We start from the raw sequence: 21,645 nt of genomic DNA, 5'->3' as shown, positions 1-21,645 counted from the left end.
AAAACTTAAAGATTCTCTAAGAGGCCAAAATTCCTCCACAATGATGTGAAAGACTAATAAAGTCACACAGAAAGTCCCCACGTCAGGTCATCATTGCTGAAGGTGGATCTACGAGCCCTTTTTTATCTTTTTTCTTTTTGTTTTTGGCTTCTATTTTATTATAAATGATGGCAGTGACAAAAGTTGAATGTTGTTGTTCAAAGACCCACTAAGATTAGATGACATTTTTGAACAAAGACAAATAACATACCATCAAATGAGAGAGTAATAACTTTTGCAAAACTGCAAATACAGTTTAACTTGTAAGCTCCAATCTCTATTTTACATAAAGGCTTTATCTGATGAGATGCATGCTTTCCTCAGGTTAACTTATAACTTGCCTTTGTGGTTTGCAATCTTCTTCAGGTTACTCAGTGTTTATTCAGATCAACTTGCAGCTCACTCAGGGAGGAAGTGTGGCCCAGTTTGAGTGTCTCCATCCGTGTCAGACTGTGCAGACCCGTATAGAAACGAGGATCCCAAGATTACAGAGACATGGTGGAACAAAGGCCTGCTATGGAGACCAACAATCCAACTCTTTCCCTGCATCAGTCTGACAGTCTGCTGGACGGTGAGAAGACCGGAGCTGCGTGGTTTTTCTCTGGACTGTTCCTCGCTTTGACGGGTGTTACGATCACAGCGATGTGCTGGCAACGCTACCAAGTCAGCTCCAACTTTCAGTGGCTTCATCTGCTGGGCCCCATCCTGTTTTCCATCGGAGGTACCTTCATGCTTACCAGCATCTGGAAGTTTAAGATCATCTCTTGTTGGCCGTGCAGATGGCAGGAAGAGGAGGTCTTTGTGATCCCTGTGAGGGAACAAACCTCAAGGCAACGTCCTGTTGTGGTTCGTGGTATAAATCAGCCAGTCTTTTTGCAGGGCACCACAACAATGTTATGCATTCCACCTGCTTACAACTTTGTAACCCGGGAAGTTAACCAAGAAAACGAGCTCCAGCTTGACGCCTCTGTGAGTGGCGTCCATGCAGCCCTTCATCCGTATGATGCTCTGTTCTGTGTGGACGATACAGCTTTTACAGCAGGGGGCAGCGCAGGAACGGACCTTGCAGGAAGTCGGTAAGAAACAGTCCGTTCAGGACAAACAATTCTCTAATTGGTAAAGCAGAAGAATGAGATTCCTCATTCCTCCTGAGATTTTCATTTTTTTTTTTACTCATCATGGATTGTATTGAGAAAGTACGACGGAGTATTAGGGTCAAACTAAGAAAACAAAAAAGGAAATTACGAAAATAAAGTCATAATAATATGAGAATAAAGTCGTAATATTTTGAGAATAAAGTCGTAATATTTTGAGAATAAAGTCGTAATATTACGAGAATAAAGTCGTAATATTAAATATATTATAAATATATAAATATAACTTCACAAGATGCTCAATATTCAACATTTTAACACACTCTTCCTGTTAGAGTTCTCATAAATTAACACTTTATTCTTGTAATATTACGACTTTATTCTCATATATTACGACTTTATTCTCGTAATGTTACGACTTTATTCTCGCAACATTATGACTTTATTCTCGTAATTTTACGACTTTATTCTCATTAAATTATGACTTTATTCTCGTAATTTCCAATTTTTTTTTGTCTTAGTTTGGCCCTAATACTCGTAAGAACTTACTCGTAAGAAAGTGAGTAAGTGAGTAAGCCTCTTTTTCTTCATACTGTGAGCTGCCATGTTGCCCGGGACACATGAGGACACGCCCACCATGCCAATCAAAGTTAGCAGTGGCCCCCAGCTGCTTCAGCTAATCCCTGCTGAAATAGCTGCAGAGCTGCCGGCAGATGTTTACAGCAGAATATCCCCTTTTACATAATGAAATAATAAATTACTGTCACGTTTAGTACAAACTGCTGATTGCTTTGCTAAGCCTGGTAGCACGACGATCACGCATGAGGAAGTGATAACGGCTAGCCAGTGGCTGAGCCGACTGTCAGTCAATCATATTAGAAATAAATGTATTGGGGCACGGTGGCGCAGCTGGTAGTGCAGAAGGTAGTGCAGTCAACTTCCCCCATGACTTCAGCACCACACCCTGGGTGGGGTTGGCGAAAGGGCCTTTCTGTGTGGAGTTTGCATGTTCTCCCCATGTTCCCTTGGGTAGCTAATGTGAGCTACCCTCACAAAAACCTGCAGCAGTCCTGGGCTATACATGCCCCCTCCGGCCAAAAAAATAAATACATGTTTTGCTTTTTATAAATTCTCCTGATGGGGTACAAAATTGATCATTGGCCAGGAATAGTTAATCTTTGAATGGTTAGTATGTCGACTTATACAAATCACTACCCATTTTCTTCTGTGTGTTTTAATTTGTTCCATTAGTCAATTGTGGTACAATTGATGTCTTTCTGTTTTTCAATACATTTTAAAAGTCATACTCCGAGCACAAATCCACAAAGCCTCTTTTATTGATTTTTTTGTAAAAAGTCCAAAAGAGTAATATATCTTTTAGCCGCTTCATCCTTACAAGAATATTCCAGAGTTAACAACACTAAGTCTCTTACGAGATGTTCATAAGTGTGAATCGATGCAGTTTTGAGTTACAACTGAACATCTATTTGCAACAAAATGAATTTGTTTTCAGCCTCTGACAAAACTGAAGAATGTAATTACTTTGAGAGCCGGTATGGATAGGTTCTCTACAGACATAGGGGATCTACAGTCAAAATCAATTCACATCGTTTTCCTCCCTGATGACCTCAGTATCAGACCTACGGCTGATTCCAGAATATTCTTTTAATAAAATACTATTGCAAAACAGTTGGGAAGTTGTAAAATATAATAATTTCCAAAACTCATGGACCCATATTTTGTTCACAGTAAAACATAAAAAAAACACACGAAAAAAAGACATTTGAATTTGATTTCAGTAACATGTCTCAGTGTAGCATCTCCTCTTTTATTAACAGTCCATATACATTTTTGGAAGTGAAGACACCAGTTATTTATCTTAGGAGGAGAATGTCACCTTATTGTTGTCTAATACAGGAATTAACTTTCTTCTTTGTTGTATTTCTTCTGTCATGATGGTGAAAGGTCTGAACTGCAGGCAGACCAGTTCTGCACCAAACCATGAAGCCTTGTTTTTGCAGTAAATCCAGGATACAGCTTAAAATCATCTTGATGAAAGACTGCCTTGCTAAACTTCTTCCCCTGAAGAAGGTGTTGTCGATATGGGAGCATAAGTTTGTTCTAAAACTTCTATATAACTTTTACCTTTCATATTTCCCTTCCAGTTGTTTAACTTTCACTAACACATCGCTTTTCATCAGAGATGAAGGCTTACGGACTGACCTCTAGCAACATGCCAGATATCAGAGATTTTACAACGTCATGGCTGTTGTTAATGCAGTTAATGCTCATTGTACTCAGTACTGATGCCCAGCCCCTGTGCCCCGGGCGCACAGAGATTTCTCCAGAATCTTCAGCTTTTTCTTTACGTTCTGTAGATTATTCAGTCTCAGCAATTTCACTCTGAGGAACATTTTTCTGAAATTGTTTCACACTATGTAATTTTTTTCCCAGATTGATGAAAGTCTGTCCATTTTTATTTCTGAGAGACGGTGGCTCTAGACAATGAACTTTCTACACCTTTCTCATGCCAATTAGCTTAATTAGTTAGACGTTCTACTGGGTGTTTCTTTCTCCCTTACCACTTAATACTTCTGTCTTTTGAGTTCCTGCCATCAAATTTTAAATGACCAAATATTGTTCATTGAATAGTAAAATGTTTCTATGTTCTATCTATGAATCTATAAAATATGGGTTTTTGAGGTTTGCAGTTCATTGCATTTTGTTTTTAATTCACCTTTTACAGAGTATTTCAACTTTATTTGGAATTAGGGGTTTAAAAATAGAGTTTGTGGCATTAGTGTGGCGACAGTTGAGGATGAAATAGTTATATTTTTTTCAGTTTAACGACTCTTGGACTTAACAACATATCACCGAGCCTTTTTCAGTACATGTGCTTCGTTAAAGAAACAAGTTTTCTGAACGAGCGTTTTAAAGTCTTATTTACCCACCTGTTCCCACAAAAGAGCCGAGGCAAAGGTTTCTTTCCACTAATTGCAGGATGTCATTTATTTGAAATCTAATCAAATATCCTCAGACAGACATCTTTTTATAAACATAAAACTTCATTCCAAGTTTTTCCTTTTTTTTAATATACATTGTTTTTAGACAATTATTCCCAGCAGGTTTCCAGGAAAGCATTTCGCTGTAATACAAACAGACAGCAGGAATAATACCGTTAACCTGGGATGACTATAAACTGCCGCCCTGACAATACGAAGCACTCCGGCTCGCACTCGTGTTGTCTCAACTCTTGACCTGTTTTACTGTGTTTCCAGGGGTTAATGCCAAATAGAAGAATGATCAAGGGAGAAATAGCTCAAACTCAGTGTTTTCTTTTAAAGGGCAGCAGGGTTTAAGCATAACCAACTGGGCTCATAAACACTTGGATGTCTGCCAGTTCTTCTGCTGCTTCCAGAGCTGCCTGAGACATGACGTTTGCCTTTGATTTCCCTGCAGCGCCCAGAAGACGGAGGGTGAAGGGGGATGTCATGATGGGAGGGGCTCCACCTGTTTAAATCCACCTGCATATGAAGACATCTACCCTTCCATTCACAAACACAGTCCGACATAAATATGTCACAAACTCTGTCAGGAATTTCTTTTAAGAAGTTCTTTTTTCCGGCTAATGAGTTTTTAAAAAATGATATAAATGTCAAAGTGAATTCAAGTACTAAATCATGTCTTTTGGATTAAACTTGCAACAGTTGTGGTGTTTAACTCCACAGCAACACAAAAGTGGCCGAGGTTTCATTTTCCCCCACACAACTGTTGTCATGTTGCGCTACCATAATAATTATGTATGAAGTCATAAAATCCGCTAAGATTAGGCTCCCTGGAACAAAACCTCATGAAAGTGAGATTTATGCACAACCTCAGCTCTAGGTCTGTGTGAAGGCTTGAAGGTTTTGGCAATATTAAATCTATGTTCAGCAAAACACACATTTATCCTGCGTCTGTTGTCTTTCAATAGCTGCATAAACCACGCAGGCCAGAGAAATGCTGGCGGAGGAAAGTGATGTTTTTGCCTGACACAAGAATGCTTTATGTTGGAGAAAATTAACACCGAAACTGAAAGACAAAAGAAAAAAAAGACATGATGGTCATTTACAGTGCGGTTACAATCAGGGATGTTTTGTGATCTAGAAACATGAGAAATCTTTGCATTCTCCAACATTTTACAGTTATTTGCAATCATACTCAAGTTAGAACCTTTTCTTTCAATCCTTTCAATTCTTTTTTTAAAACAACACCCTGAAGGCATGCAGAACTTCCGCCACTTTAAAAGCTTTATTCTTTTTTAAGCCTTTTGTGCTGTAGATTTACTGATATGCGTGGGTCATAGACCTGTTGCATGTTGACCTGTTTTGATCCGGCATTAGCAGTCCAACAGATAGCCAGGAAGAAAGATGAGTTAATTGTTGACTCATTGACTTCAAGGTGCCCAAGTCCTGTTCGTGTTGTCATTGACTTTAATATTCAAGTATTTTTTATTAAAACCCTATAGATGTCAGAAATCTTTTGTTTTTCTTCTTTGTTTTGTTCTGTTCCCCTGATCACTGCACGGTCTAACTTTAGGGAACATTTGATGGGACATCCACTGTAACATTAAAATCCAAACTGAAATATATTTTATTACCCTATCCAGATTATTGTGGAGGAGTTACTTTTGTAAAATCATTGTTGATGTCTTTCCCTATTGGCATTGTGCTAACACGAAAACATACCTTCATGCAGGCCTGCACACCTGCGAATGTTCAGTTCATCAAAGGCTGATTATTAGCAGCACCTGCTGTACCTTAGTGTCATAAATCCTTTCAAATCATTATGGGCCTTTTTAGTATTGAAACGGGATCTTTAGTTGTTTTTGGCTTAATTTCGCCTGACACTTTATAATTATCAAATTACTGTATATTTTATAAAATAAAAATTCACATAAAAAAACACAAAAGATTAAAAGAGAGGTGCTAACTTTTGTACTACTGCAAGAAAAAAAACGAATTATTGAAGTCACAAAAAATATTATCTATCTATCTATCTATCTATCTATCTATCTATCTATCTATCTATCTATCTATCTATCTATCTATCGTACTTTTCCTGAAAAGTTTACAATTAAATAAAATCTAATTAACTTCTAATTTTTTGTCTTATGATGAGGTCAAATACAAAAATAAATTTATTTAATACAACATCAAACATATTCCCTTGATTGTCTCGATAAGATGTTTTTCCTTTAATGCTGTTTTCATTTTCCAAATTTAATCCAGTTTGAGACTATAAAATACATTGTTTGAGAAGTGTACAAGTCTTTTTCACATGGCTATAATCGTAAAGGTGTGGCTCGCAAACACTTTGTTTAAGAACCACTGGCTGAATAAAAGCACCTCCTCTTCAGCAACCTAGAGAAATAAGCGCGTCAGATACGCGTATGTTGCCACTTATGCTGCTTGTAATAACCCTGCTTACAGTCTGTTTGCTTTTATAAATTTAAACTGTTATGTGTTCATTTTCTCGAGTTTTAATTGGGATCGATCTGTGTTTAATAGATCTGTGTTTGATTTGTAATTGTTCCTCTGTTTTGAGTTGGTGTTGCGGGCCTGCGGACCCCGGACGCTCTGGAGCAGGGCTGAGTTCTGCCTGCAGGACAAAGACAAGTGTCGCTGCGCCACACGGGGGCAGAAACACTGAGGAAATCACCCTCAATTCTCACCCACAGGGACAATTTAGGGGCTTTAGTTGGGACAGGAGAGGTCTAAAGTATCCTACCTTCACACTCCTACTGCTGAGACACGCACACACACAATTCATTTTCAAATAACTTATACAACATGAATTTTCCACCCTTATGGGCTTTACGGATTATGTTTTTATTTGTATTGATCATCTTTTCTTATTTAATTTTAATTGTTGAATTGACAATAAGAAAGTCTTATAAAGTAGCTTGAAATCAATACTTTTCAGTAATGTGACTTCATTAAACGGTAACTGAATTTGGTTATGGTACAGAATATGCAGACATTTGGTCGGGTTTTTTGGGGGGGCTTTGAAAACTTAATGTATCACGTACTTCGGCACGTGGCCCCTCCCTGGCGGGTAGTCGCTGTGCACAAAGATGAAATCGTGGTTGAACATATAAAACAAATAATCTTTGACATGTGGAAGAGTCATTATTATGATAAATATTTTATTAATACATAAACTATATGTATATATATATTTATTTATATATATATATATATATATATATATATATATATATATATATATATATATATATATATATATATATGTATGTATATATGTATATATGTGTATATATATATATATATATATATATATATATATATATATATATATATATATATATATATATATATATATATATGTGTATGTATATGTGTAGATTTCACTCAATGTACTTCTTGAGAAATTGATATTTACATTTTCACTAACAGTTCCTATATCTTCCAAACGATTTTGTTCATTTTCGGTTCCACACACATCATGTAAATTATATATATATATATATATATATATATATATATATATATATATATATATATATATATATATATATATATATATATATATATATATATATATATATGAAACATATGAGGACCTCCGTCAGACTTGTGCCTTTCGCCTGCAGCTCTGAAGCCGCAGCTCAATATGACTCCCATTATTTTTACAACACTGTAAAACGCGGGTGGCCGACGGGCCATTACTTCAACATTTTGCAGATTTAGAGGCGATTTGTGAAAGTATGACGGAACCTGCTGAACGATAATGACTGCGCAAAAAAATATGGGCACATTTTTAACATCAATATCCCCTCGAGAAAAAAAGTTCTGCTTTAAGTTTTAAAGATACAGTTATCTGTAATTTTGTAATTCTAAGAATTTAAAAGAAGAAAATAAAACTCAGGTATTTACATTAAATTAATTAATTTTGCAATTTGGATTTTTTTCCTTTCAACAAGGCGTAGGCTACTCTCCAAAAATGGAAAATAATCCCAGTTTGGATCTCGGTTTCTTTCTGAAGGCAACAGGTGTTTTTCTTTTCCTCTGCCGGACTGGACCAAGTTTTACGCACAAAGTTTCTCGTCGCATGTGAGCGTGTGCGCGCCCACTGAAGTAGCGTGATTGTTCATGATCACCTCCATCCAAACCACATGTGCTCACTTGCAGATCTACATCTGATTTCAACACGGCATCTGAGGTGGCACATTTCTTTTTTGACTTAATAACCTGCCAAAATGGCTCGATAAGCCCCGCAAATCACTGATAGACTGCAGTAATTAGCGCTGACCTTGCGTTGCATGCTGCCTGTTTAAGTGGACAGAGATGTTGTGTTTGCATTGTTACACCACCACGCTCCCATATGGTGCACGCTGCGAGTGGGGTTGGCTTGCCTCTCTGAAGCTCACAAACAGCTGAAGTTGATGTTTGGGCTGTAACATGAGCTCATTGTGCGCGGAAATTCTCTTATTGCACATAACTCAACGAGGAGCTTTGTTTTGATTAAGAAAAAGCTGTAGGCGTTTACTCCAGATGCTCCAGAAAAACAGACATAAATGTGTCTGGAGTCACTTTTGTTCAACAATTCTCCCTAAAACATCCATCAAACACCTGTCAGTTAATATTTACAGATGGACACAAAAAACCTCCAGGGACTTATTTTCTTAATAGAGAAATCTTGACAATATCATCCTTATTTTTCTATATGTAGGCTATTGCAGAAAAAGTTTTTCAGCTCCAGTATTTAATGATTATGCGGCTGATTGTCTTCATTGCTAATTAACATAATGCTTTCTGTAATTCACCATAGTACCAGCAGCTATTGACATTAAAATGATTTTCTTTATGTGACAAAGTTGAAAGTGATATTAAATCCAATTAAACATTTTTTTTTCTTTTTAACCCTTTTCTTTCTTTTATACCTCTCTACTCTTCCATTTAGGTTTTGGCACAGTTTTGCAAAACCATTGATTCCTTTCATGACTTAGTAAATCATCTAAATTGCATAGAGACCCAACAGCATTACAAATAACAAAAACAAACACCCCCACCCACTTCTCTATGTAGCTTCAAACCAAGGGGTTACATCCGTCTTTTGTCAAAAGACAGTTTTGGTCCCCTTAGCCAATTGTATATCCACAGCAACTTTTTTTTTGGGGGGGGGGGGGGGTCATGTACCTCATCAGTTGATTTCATGTTTAAAACATACATTTATGCACAACTAGAGGTGTGGTGTTGTGGTTTCAGGTTCATTTCAGTCTGTGGTGGCAAATGGCTAGCTGCCGTGGTTTTAGCTTGGCTTAGCACCTTTGATAAACTTGACTTCTAAGCAGAGAATAAAGAAGCAAAACGTATGAGGCTTATCTTAAAGATACTTGACTAGTTGTGCTCTAAATTGTCAGTGGGTCTGGGTTGGCCTGAAACTTAGTGAAGCAGCCAGCAGGTAGCAACTTGCTGCTAGGTAGTTGATAGCAGGACAGGCCGGCCAGATAGCCACCAGCTAACTCTAGTAACAGCCAGAGCCACCCCCATGTTGGGCCAAACCTTTTTGGGTCAGCTGAGAGGTCCGCTAGCAGTTAGTTAGCTAAGGGTCCTGGTGGGCTACATCTGAGCTTCCACAATCCTTGTTTCAGCACTCACAGAAATATTTAGGCCTAAAATGTCTGTATCAATTGCATAAAGTTCAATTTAGGATTACATAGATTTATCATTAAATAGGCTAATAAACTCAATGTGGGGCACATTTGTCGGTCAAATGTAAACGAAACAATAAAAATCGAAATGTATCCAAATTTATCGAAATATTTTAAAATTCAAAATTGCATTGGGTTTATTATATAAAATATAAACATTTTGTGCATTTTATCTGAATTGGGTTTAGTATGTAAACCTGTTTTTTAAGCATTTCTAACATATTGAAGTAATTCATGTTGAATACATTCTTAAGTATTTTAAACAAATTAGATTTATTAGTGATTAATACATAAATCTGTCATTTTGTATTTACGCACACTGGGTTTGTTGTTATTACATAAAACTAATTCTAAATTAATTAAATTACTTTTGACTTAACAAATCTGACCCAGATTAAGTTTATTGGCCTGTTTATGAAAAATCCATGTAATCCAAATGGATGGAAATTTAAATGCGATTGAAATACAGAAATGTTAAAAATTAGGTCTTAACATTTCTTTGAGTGAGTTTTGGTATGTGTTTCAAGATTGATGGAGAGGTTCACTTAGGTATAGAGTAGCTTAGTCCTTTGCATACCAGCCTGTTCTCAGACGGCTGCTCTCAAATCACATGTGCCGCCTGTACAGGGGGCTACGGTAATCAACAGGTTTTAAGAGTAGGTTGGCATGAGCTAACCAATGCTAAAATATATAGCTTGTGGCAACTGACGGAAGGTCGAGACTAACCAGGCACCAGGTTGGTTTGATCCACCCATTCCTCCATTTATTGTTCAACAATGAGCAGAGTCAACTCCGGCCAATATGGCATCATCCAGAGCCCATATAAAAGGGGCTTCAACACCACTGACTTCACCGAGGAGTTGTCCAGTTCTATTTGAACAATTTCTGCTTTAAACCAAAGTTTATAAAAAAGGAATGTGTCCTTTTTAGATTTGAGTCAATGTATAATTTAAATGGCATTTAAGTACACATGCTTCTGACAGAGCATTCGGATCTACTGAACCTCACTCACATTTGGAGTCCCTTGAGATTATTTTAAGCAGCTTCAAGTGGCTGTTATCAAAATAAGTTGCTGCATAAGATCCCGGTGCAGCAACAGTGGGCTCCCTCTGCTCCTGCTCTCAGCTCACTCTCTGAATGTCTTGAGTTTGTGTTGTTGGTGCGTAAAAAGCTTCACAACTGCAGAGCTCTATGGAGATGTGGAACAAATGGATTCCACGTTTTCAGGAAAACACGCTGGAGGTGCAGGAAGACTTTTTGTTGTTTATGAAGAACACGTGAAACCAATCAAATCTGAATTATCTTCCTGTTGTTGCAGCTTTTGTCATTTGCAGTTTTTAGTTCTCTCGCCAGCGGTGTCACCACCCAGCGAGCGAGTCTGCGTCTGTGCATGAAAGGTAGGGAGTTTACAGACGCACATGGCGTGAACTCACATGCACCCGCAGAGACAGAGTTGCTCACACTGCACATGTGCGTTTAATGTTTTCACAGCCACTCTGGAGGGGAATTTTGGACTTTTTTCTTTCTTCTTTCACATTAAAAGTCCTCACATTTCATCACATCCTGATACATTAACAGTTAGCTTACTTCTTAGGATACAAACGAAACAAATGTCACCTATCTGACAAACACCAACACAATAATCATCATAGTCTCATCTCAGTCACAAACAGGTCTTTTTTTTAATGATTTTTTTGGGCTCTAGTGGCCCTTTGTTCAAAGGGGGTAGAGAGAGAGAATGGGGATGACATGCAGCAAAGGTGTGCAGGCTGGGATTCGAACCTACGACCACTGCAGGAGGACTGTAGCCTCAGTATATGAGCCGCTTCCTTACCTCACTACGCCACAAACAAGTCTTTTAAATGATTAGGTCACAGGAAATGATTCGGAGATCACTTTAGTATAATCATGATATTCCATTGATATACTAACATCATGTGTACACAGAATAATAGTGATTAAAGGTATACTGACATATACTAGTCAAGTGCTCAGATTAACAACCCCTCTTTTAAGCCTCCTTTTTTTTCATTTGGAAAGAAAATAATACAAATCATCCGATTTAGTGTGTTCTTAGTATTAGGCAAATACAACCGGAACATACATAACTTTTGCTTTGCCATTATTTATCTAATAATAATAATAATGACAATAATAATAATGACAATAATAATAATAATAATAATAATAATAATAATAATAATAATAATAATAATAATAATAATAATAATAATAATAATAATAATAATAATAAATATAAACTGAAAAAGAAAACGTTATGTGGGAAATAAGTACGTCGATGGTACAGTAGCTAGCAGATCTACTTTTAGCAACAATTTAATTAAACTGTTGTTTCTTTTATGGCTTTATCAGTCTCACATTGTTGTCGATGAATTTTGGCCCATTGATCTTTACAAGATTGCATAAGTTCATTGAAGCTTTTGGCTATTCGCTCACGAAATCAAAGAGAGTCGGTTCCCAGTAGTTCAATTCTGTGGAACGATTCCGTTTATAGGTTCGGCCAACGTCTGACGCATTTGCGTGATGACGTCATGCTTTATATTTTGGTTCAGAATGTTGGTGTGGAGGCAGAAACGCACCAAAGTTTGGTTATATTTCACGGAAAAGGACAATACTAGAGCCAGGTGCAACCATAGACTGTATATAACAATGGACGAAGCATTCGTTCATGTGATCCTTTGGGTTCTAAAGACCAGTTTTGAAGTCCGTTTTCCTTTGCACAGAGCGCAGCCATGTCACTCAGCAAAGAACGCGCCTACTGCACATCAATCATACTTTACACTTTACAGCGGGATACACGTTTGATATATTGATGGTGAAATCACAAACAACCGTCCTGTTTACCTGACGCTGGGTTTATACAAATGGATAGTTGCTTTGCGAAGGGCGGTAGCTTGACAATTACAGATAAGAAAGTGATAATGGCCAGCGATTGGCTGAGCCGACTGCCAAACAATCATATAAGAAATACATTTAATGCGTGATATAAACTCCTGGCATGGTACGAGCCAATCCCAGCTATTTTTGAACCAGGCTGCAAATATGATTATTTCTGCTTTAAAGTGGGACATTTTAACATGGGGGTCAATGGAGATTGACTCGCCTTTGCAGCCGCCCTCTATCGGTCAGTCGAGGAACTGCAACAAAACGCAGTCCTGCATGAGCATCAATGTGGTAGTGAGATGGTTGGGACTTGGTTGCAACAGGTTCAGAGCTTTGATCACATCAGAGGGGGGAAATACTTCCAACACTCTGAAACCTTTTCTGCATAAAAATGATTAAAGTTTGAAAGTTGATCATTGCAATTGTATTTATGTCACAATGTTCATTTAAAAAGATGCTGTTTTTCAGCTTAAGCCAGCTTTGATTTTGGTGCATACTTGAAAATAGAGTGTTAATGTAACCAAAGTCATTTGTACTATATTTGTACCGTACCGTATATAACTGGATGAAAATCGATGAGAGAATCGATAAGGAACCAAACCGATAAGCGATATCGATAATGGAACCGGAATTAGTAAATTCTTAACAATTCCCCCCCCTACTTAAGGTTCCACCAACACTAGGATTTTGGTGGCGGTAAACAAGATTTTGTTTGTGGACTCAAAAATACTCCAATCGCAAACATCTAATAGCACAGACTGCTTATAACTGCCTCGGCATTGGGCGTTTATGCCAGGAACCGGCCCTGGGTCCCACCACATCATTTCAGTTGGGTTGAGGTCTGGATGTGGATTATACCATTCTATAACCTTAATTCTTTTAATGCTCGGCCAATGTGATGTTTGATCATGTACATTGGACGATTGCCCTGTTGCATGACCTCTAAATGGTCTAGGGTCCACTCAGTAACTGCAAAATAATCTCAAATTATCACCCATCCAGCACCTTGCTTGACAGTGGGAATAGAAATATTTCTGCTGAAATGCTGTGTTTCGTTTTCCAAACTAAGACCAAACAACTCCATTTTGGTCTCATCTGTCCATTGGGCATAGTTACAGATGTCGTGTGGTTTGTTCAGATGCCGTTCTGCAAACCTCATTTTTCCTCAGACAGAAAAAGGCTTTCTCCTGGCAATCCAACAGTCCATACTTCGTTAACCATCTTTTAATAATGTTTTTTTTTTAATTGTTATTTTATTTCCTCTAACTTTAGCACACTGAAATCCTAAATATTTTTGAGTGGTTTCATAAGCTTTTCCAGATTGATGTAAAACATTTATAGATTCTCTGTTACCTCTGCTTTTGTCTTTCCCTCTTGGCATTGTGTTAACAAACACCTGAAAGGTTAAAAACTCTGCATTTAATTAACTTACACGCCTGCTGTCGATCAGTTCATCAAGGGCTGATGACTAACATCACCAACTGGGCTTCACCTCATCCAGACCTCAGCATCGCCATCATGATTTCTTTCTTTTTAAAAATATTTACATTTTTGTTAGACACCCAACATGCATGCATGTCTTCAAATCCATTCAAAGATAACTGCACTTCATATCCAAAGCTGTGAAAACTCAATTTTCAAACATACTGATGTAATTTTTTTTTTAGCCGTCCACCCTTTCCTACCCCCTTCTCTTTTTTCTCTCCCTAATAACCTTTCCATCAAGTCTTCCTCTTTTTTATGTTCAATGCTTTTACAATTCTCTCTCTGGCTCACCTCAGAGAGCAGGTGCTCGGCTCATTCAGACAGAACAGTGTGTTCAGCTTCATCAGTTGCGATATTAGAAATTCCCTTATATGTTCATGAGGGCAACCACAGCGGATCATGAGACTAGATTCTGAGTACAATTACATGTGTCTTCTGCAAGGGTCGGTGCTTTATTTCACCGCAGGATTATGTGTCCTGTGGAAAAACGTCTGTGATTACAGTTATAACAGTATTCGGTTTTATATATGATAAGTTTTAGGTTTTCGTCGGCTTTATGAGAAGTTTTAAATGACTTCCACAAGTATGAGCCTTTAAAATGAAATTATGACAAGAGCAGTTATGCTGTCGGATATGGTATATTCACAGAACAAATGTGGACAAATGTGTTTCTATTTCACCGTGAGCTTGAAGGAAGTTGTGTTATAAAGACAAGAACAGCATCAGATCAGTACCAGTGTGAATTTTTCATTCTATTTGTTGAAGCTCAGTCATTAACAAAAAAAAACAAAGAAAGATTTTTACTGTATGTACTCTATTTCCCTTTTACAGTCTTTTTAAGGGTTATAATGAAAACCAGCAAAAAAAGCACAGACCGGCAGCAAGGCCAACACTCAACTCCTGAGTTGATGTATTATATGTGACAGTCCCCTGGGAAGAAGTAAAATATATTTAAGAAAAAAAACGAAACAATAATAGTTTTGCTCGTTGCAGCGTTTCCTGGTGGTCGAATGTGGTTCTCCCTTAACTTGTTTTTTTTTTGTGCTTTACAACAGAAGCACTTTGCACGAAAGTCTGGAAGCTCATTTGCTTTGGACTGCACGGTTGGTTTATGCACAGCAAGATCAACAAGGACCATCAAGGAAACGTTACAGTCCTGTGATGGAGTGACGACCCGTCCAGGGTGTACCTGGGATAGACTCCGGCCTGAATTGGAGTAAGCGAATATAGATAATGGATGGATGGACTTGTTCCCGGTGCATGTTGGACTTTGGCAGGGCTTCCCTTTGTCACCGGTCCTGTTCATAATTTTTATGGACGGGATTTCTAGGCGCAGCCAGGAGCCGGAGGGGATCAGGCTGGGGAACCACAGGATTTCATCTCTGCTTTTTGCAGATGGCGTTGTCCTGTTGGCTTCATCAGACCGGGACCTTCAGCATGTGCTGGGGCGGTTTGAGGCCGAGTGCAACGCGGCGGGGATGAGAATCAGCACCTCCAAAACCGAGGCCATGGTTCTCCACCGGGAAAGAGTGGCGTGCCTTCTCCGGGTGGGTGGAGAAGTCCTACCTCAGGTGGAGGAGTTGAAGTATCTCAGGGTCTTGTTCACGAGTGAGGGAAAGATGGAGCGTGAGATTGACAGACGGATCGGTGCAGCGTCCGCAGTTAAGAAAGAAAGTTAAGTTAAGAAAGAGCTGAGCCAAAAGGCGAAGCTCTCGATTTACCGGTCAATCTACGCTCCTACCCTCACCTATGGTCATGAACTTTGGGTAGTGACCGAAAGGATAAGATTGCGGATACAGCGGCCGAAATGAGTTTCCTCCGCAGAGTGGCTGGACGCTCCCTTAGAGATAGGGTGAGGAGTTCTGTCACCCGGGAGGAGCTCGGAGTCGAGCCGCTGCTCCTTCACATTGAGAGGGGTCAGCTGAGGTGGCTTGGGCATCTGTACCGGATGCCTCCTGGACGCCTCCCTAGGGAGGTGTTCCAGGCATGTCCCACCGGGAGGAGACCCCGGGGAAGACCCAGGACACGCTGGAGAGACTATGTCTCTCGGCTGGCCTGGGAACGCCTCGGACTCCCCTCGGAGGAGCTGGAGGAAGAGTCTGGGGTGAAGGAAGTCTGGGCATCTCTGCTGAGACTTCTGCCCCCGCGACCCGGGAACGGATAAAGCGGCGGACGATGGATGGATGGATGGATGGATGGATGGATGGATGGATGGATGGATATTTAATTTCTAGCTTTAATTTCATTTGAGGGAATATTTGATTGTTTAGGAAGTGTTGTCCATCTCTTGCTGTTTCCCATCCCAACCATTTTAAAAACCCTACAATAACTTTTACATGCTCACTGCATGTCCATCAAAGTTAGCTTTGCTCCCAAGTCCTTTAGTCGAATCTCGCCGAAATATCTGCAGCGCTGCCGTCAAATGTTTATAGCGGGATACATCATTTAACATGTTCACTTGACAGCAAAAGCTTCTGGTTGCTCCACTGACTACAATAGCATGTTGTTTACAGAAGAGGAAGTGATAACGGTTAGCCATCGGCTGAGACGAATGTCAATCAAGCATTTTAGCAATAAATATAATGTTTTATATAAACTTTTCTGGTGTTGTTTGAAAAAATTAACCCCTTCAGAGTTGTCATGGGTGTGAAATCAAATGATTGAGATCAAAAATGTTTTTTGAACCGGGCTGAACTGCTCTAAAGTTGGACATTTTAACCTGGAGGTCAATGGAGATTTACTCACTTTTGAAGCCAGCTTCTGGTGGTCAATCAAGGAGCTGCAATGAAACTTAGTTCCCCATGACACTCGATGCACGGAGTAAGATGGTTAGCTATGCTAAAAACCATGTGACTGTTTCATTTCATCATGAGGCCGCTATGTTGCTCGCTACTGCCACACATGGCAGAAACTGTTATTACAAGACTGGACGGCCCAAAGCTAGTAATTTAGCATGCTAACTAAGTAGATATCTTAGCAGCCAAATACAGAGTCATAATTTTTGTGATGTTACTGCACTTATTTCTTCTCATTCTTGACCTACAATCATAAACACTGCTCATAAGCTTGATGGATCCCAACCTGACGGACAAGTGCTCAGCTGCATCTCTGATGGTGTTGGGTGCAGTGGTGGCTCTGGAATGGGCAGCTTGCACATCTAGAAAGGCCGCATTGCTGCTGAAAGTCATCCAGATATATTTTACAGGGAAGCTCTTGCATTGCTCATTAAGATTATGCTAAACTGCCTACAGCATAACATCTTATTGGAATAATCCAAGCTGCCATCATATTACCATATTTTCTTTCTAAGAAGGTACATTTCTTCACTTCAAATATTCAATATGTTTTCTTTCTTTTGGAATTAAATATATATTTAGGAGATTTGTAAATCGTTCCAGTTTGTATTTTACAACATTTTAGCCAACTTTTTGAGACTTCGGTGTTGTATTTTATTTTATAAAGCTTATGTAATGTAATATTATAGATGAATTAGTATTATTTGCAGATAAAAATTGTTAAAATTCAGTTAATTATCTGTCCTAATGTTAACCAAATGTAAAAATGCATTCCATGTGGGAAAATGCTATGCACGCATTCTTCTGTGAAACAATAGTAAAGCTAGAGTGAATGAACGTTAACAATGCTGACAATTTGCAAAGACAACAGAATTGATCTTCATAACCTAATCGTGACAGAAAGCTTTTGTTTGGGTTTTGGGTTCATGTTTTGGGTCGTTTCTCACTAATTCCAACTGCCTGCCACTGTGAGAAAACTGCACACATAATCTTTTTTTAATGTGATAGACTGGGGATTTTTTTCTGGGGGGGAGGGGCTTCATTACTATTTGATACAGCTGAGAAAAAAAAAGAAACTGCAACACATAGCAAGCAGTTTTAACTAATGCTTAGTTTATTTACTGTTTGAACGGTGATCAATCAGGGATTTATTCAAACTCTGCACATGTTTAAAAGGAGCATTCTTGGCCATATCAACTCTTAATGCAAGGACAGAGAGTTGCTTATGTACTTGCGCGATGGTTCGTGGAGATTACTCTTCCAGCTCCCAGGTTTCCATTCCCCCTCTGTCTGTAAATACAACAGAAAGTATAACATTTCACACTAACAGAAATTAGGAGCAAAGAGAAAAGAAAACATGGGAGAATTTGGGAGCTTGGTATTATGAAAAAGAAATCCTGTGTTTGCATTAATATTTCACCTTGGGGAAAACTTCTGTCACTGAGAATTTAAAGGGCAGGCAGCCGACAACATGTCAATTTGCCGTTACGCTGTTTTTTCTTTTTATGACTTTATTGAATTAGGCCAGAAAGTCTGTGGTGGGTCGAGATGGTCAGGGTTGGAGCAGAGCAGAAGAAGAGGAGGAGAGGAAAAAAGAGAGAAAGACAGAGAGTGTCCAGTTTGGCGTGAAGACAGAGAATTGTGATGTATTTTTGTTTCACATATGGTCCTTGTTTTGGCCTATATTCTGAGACTCTCAGAGGTGACCCATGACCCAGCTTCTCAGACTGACATGATTTTGGCTGTCTCACTCTGAGTCCTGGATGACCCCGAGTCCCTGAAGTTCAAGGGTCACCTCCAGGGAGCAGCAAATTAACCCAATGTGTCAAATCTGGCATGACACCATGTTCAGCCGAGTTCTCTAGTTTAAATATTCTCTTCTTTTTCACCTCCGCACATTTGATGTCGAGCTGTCAACGTTCTTGCCTTTTTTGTGGGTTATTTTAAATTCTACCTCTCTTCAAAGTTTATGGCGTGTGACTAATTTTCCTCCTTTCATCCTCCCTCATCTGTTTGTGCTGAAATCCATCCCGCTTTTAAAGCAATCGCTTTCCCTCCTTTGGTTCTGTTCTGTCTCCATTTCTTCTCTGATATCTTCTTCCTTTCTTTGAGCAGGTCCTTTCTGTCTGATCAACCCCCTTCGCCAGCCATTTCTCTCACAACCAAAGTCCTTCTCTCACTCTCTGTCTCTCTCTCTCTGTCTCTCACTCGCTCTCTCTGTCTCTCTCTCTCTCCCTGCAGTTAAAGACGTTTCAGTTCAGCTGTCACAAATTATGTTCGCCTGCCCAGCTGTCAAAACAGGGGGGTGTCCCTTTCATTCCACCTCACATACTACGAAAAGAGAGGGGAGGGAGGGGGGGCTTTAACGCTCGTGTTTGGACACAAGCAATTATCTCTAATTATTGTTTTTCTTTTCAGTTTCCCTGTCCCGATGGAGGTCCGACGAGACGAACATGCAATAATCCGCTCCAGTCGTCCAGGATCAGCGGGCCTTCTGAGTCCCGGCTCAGTCCTGGGACTCTGTGGCTTTCATCTCAATGTGAGTCAGGAGTTGATTCAAACATGTAGTGATGGGAGAATTAACCCCCGGGACCCAGCTTTCAATGGGCTCAGCTAAGAGATTATATGTGTTGATGGCAGGCTTTTATTTGCAGTGGGCTTTCAGAACTTTAGCTGTTAAATCAAGGCACCGCAGTCAGGATCCTCACCTCTGCGTCTTTAGCATGCTAAACATCTTTGCTCTGCCTTGCACCTCCTATTTTCTTTTTTGTTTTTTAAGCTTTGGACAATAAAACTGTGCATAAAACAGAGCATCAGTTCATCAGAAGTTCCCCCGAAGTTCCACCGCGCAAGGCCCACAACTTCAGCCAAAGATACTTTAAAAGCCACCAACCGAGTAACTCATCAAACCGCCACTGAAAGTTTACGTTCAGTTCTCAACGTCATATTTCCATGAGCATCACAGAATCTTTGGGACTGTTGTTTCTTTTTTTCTTTCTTTTTTTCAGTGCGTATGAATGTGTGTGCAGTTTGAAAGTTAAATGCTCAGTTAAACAGGAAATGCGGATACAGTTGCTACCACAAGAATGGTACAAAAATTAAAATTAAAATTAATTTGTGGTTGTGGTTTTAGGAAAACCAAAAAAGGCCACAGGTCTTGACTATGAGTGACATGAGAGAAGTCAAGCCAATGAAGACAGCAAACATGAGGAAAAAACAAATCAACAAAGAAGAAACTCTGTTTTCATTTGAAGAATGTTTAAGTCGGCCCATCACATTTCCCTCTCTTATAACGCTTCCTGCAGACCGTTTTTTCCCGAAGGCCTGATAAAACCAGGGGTTAAAATCGCGCTGCCTATTATGGCAATAGTAGGTAAACATCAATTAAACATCATATTAATGCTGTTTGCTGCAACCGTCACATTTTCAGACTGATATAAACTTCTCTCCACAACGGTCGGAGCAGATGGCCCAGGCCTTTCCTGAGTCTGGTTCTGCCAGAGATTCTCTGTCCCGATTTTCCCGATTTTTTCCCCCATTTAATCACCCCGTGCTCCTACCTAAGTGACAATCCTGGGCATTCTCTTCCTCTTAAAGGAGCGTTTTTTCCTTCCTACGGTCGCCTGGTGCTTGGTCAGGACAGGAGACCGCATCAAACAAAAAGTTTTGATTCAATCTATTGGTCTCCGTGGCAAAGTAATAATTATTATTAATATTGTTATTTTACTGGCTTTGTATTAATAAAACGTATCTGCAATGAGTGAACTGTGTTCTTGAATTGCCTTTAGAAGACATTTGTTGTGATTTGGGGCTATGTTAATAAAGCTGAACTGAAGTTTTAGCCACTTTTGTTGCAGTCGATCTTTTAAAGCAAAAAAAGGTGTGGGAGATCATTTTTAATTAAAAACTGTAACAAAGCTACTTAATTGTTAGCTTACCAGCTGCTATGTTTTAGCAGCCACAACTGTGGCTAATCTTGATGCAAGACTGAAAAATTACTGGACAAACCCTCTGTGACGTCACCCACACGTTTTCTCAGGAAGGCCTGTTTTGCTTCATACTGTGTGTAGCAACTGCACAGCAAATCAGTGAACAGACGTAGCTTATCTCAGTCGAGGTTAGCCATGGTTAGTTCCTGGGGAATGTTTGATACCATTTCTAGTGGGTTTGGGGGTGAAATCAGAAATGGTCGCTGCACTTAGCCTTCTCTTTATAAGCTCAAGCTGCCAATTCTTTTGCTAAACTGATTTTTATAACTTTACAAGAGCTTTATAATTGACTGGCTATTGGAGCCAGCCTCTAGTGGTTGGTCATTGAACTGCAACTTTTCTTAGTTCAGTTCAGAAGTGCTTTGTCCCGACGAGTTTCTCTGTCACACAGGCTTCAAAATAATGTAGGAAACAACTTTTACTGAAACTTGATTTACAATCACAGCATGATCTGATCTGTCTGCCTGTTGTAAGTTAAGTTTGTTTCAGTATTACCGTATATATTTGTGCCAAATCATATACCCAGGTAGCAGGAAACATTCCCACATGCATCATAGCAGTAGAACATTCCCCGCAGCTTATTTGAAAATGTTTCCAGGGTAATATTTAAGCCTTAAATTACA

General features: G+C 39.2%; 1 protein-coding gene across 1 annotated transcript; it reads left to right on the top strand.

Annotated features, from left to right (window-relative positions):
• The first annotated feature begins 534 nt into the window (after nt 1-534).
• tmem174 (transmembrane protein 174) lies at nt 535-19,650 on the top strand. The gene is made up of 2 exons (XM_061733162.1): nt 535-1,115; nt 19,452-19,650. The coding sequence occupies exons 1-2, from the start codon at nt 535-537 to the stop codon at nt 19,648-19,650; spliced, it is 780 nt and encodes a 259-aa protein (XP_061589146.1).
• The last annotated feature ends 1,995 nt before the right edge of the window (nt 19,651-21,645 follow it).

Source organism: Cololabis saira, chromosome 11 (genome assembly GCF_033807715.1).
Source record: "Cololabis saira isolate AMF1-May2022 chromosome 11, fColSai1.1, whole genome shotgun sequence".
NCBI classification, from domain to species: Eukaryota; Metazoa; Chordata; class Actinopteri; order Beloniformes; family Belonidae; genus Cololabis; species Cololabis saira.
This window is presented reverse-complemented; position numbering and strand designations above follow the sequence as displayed.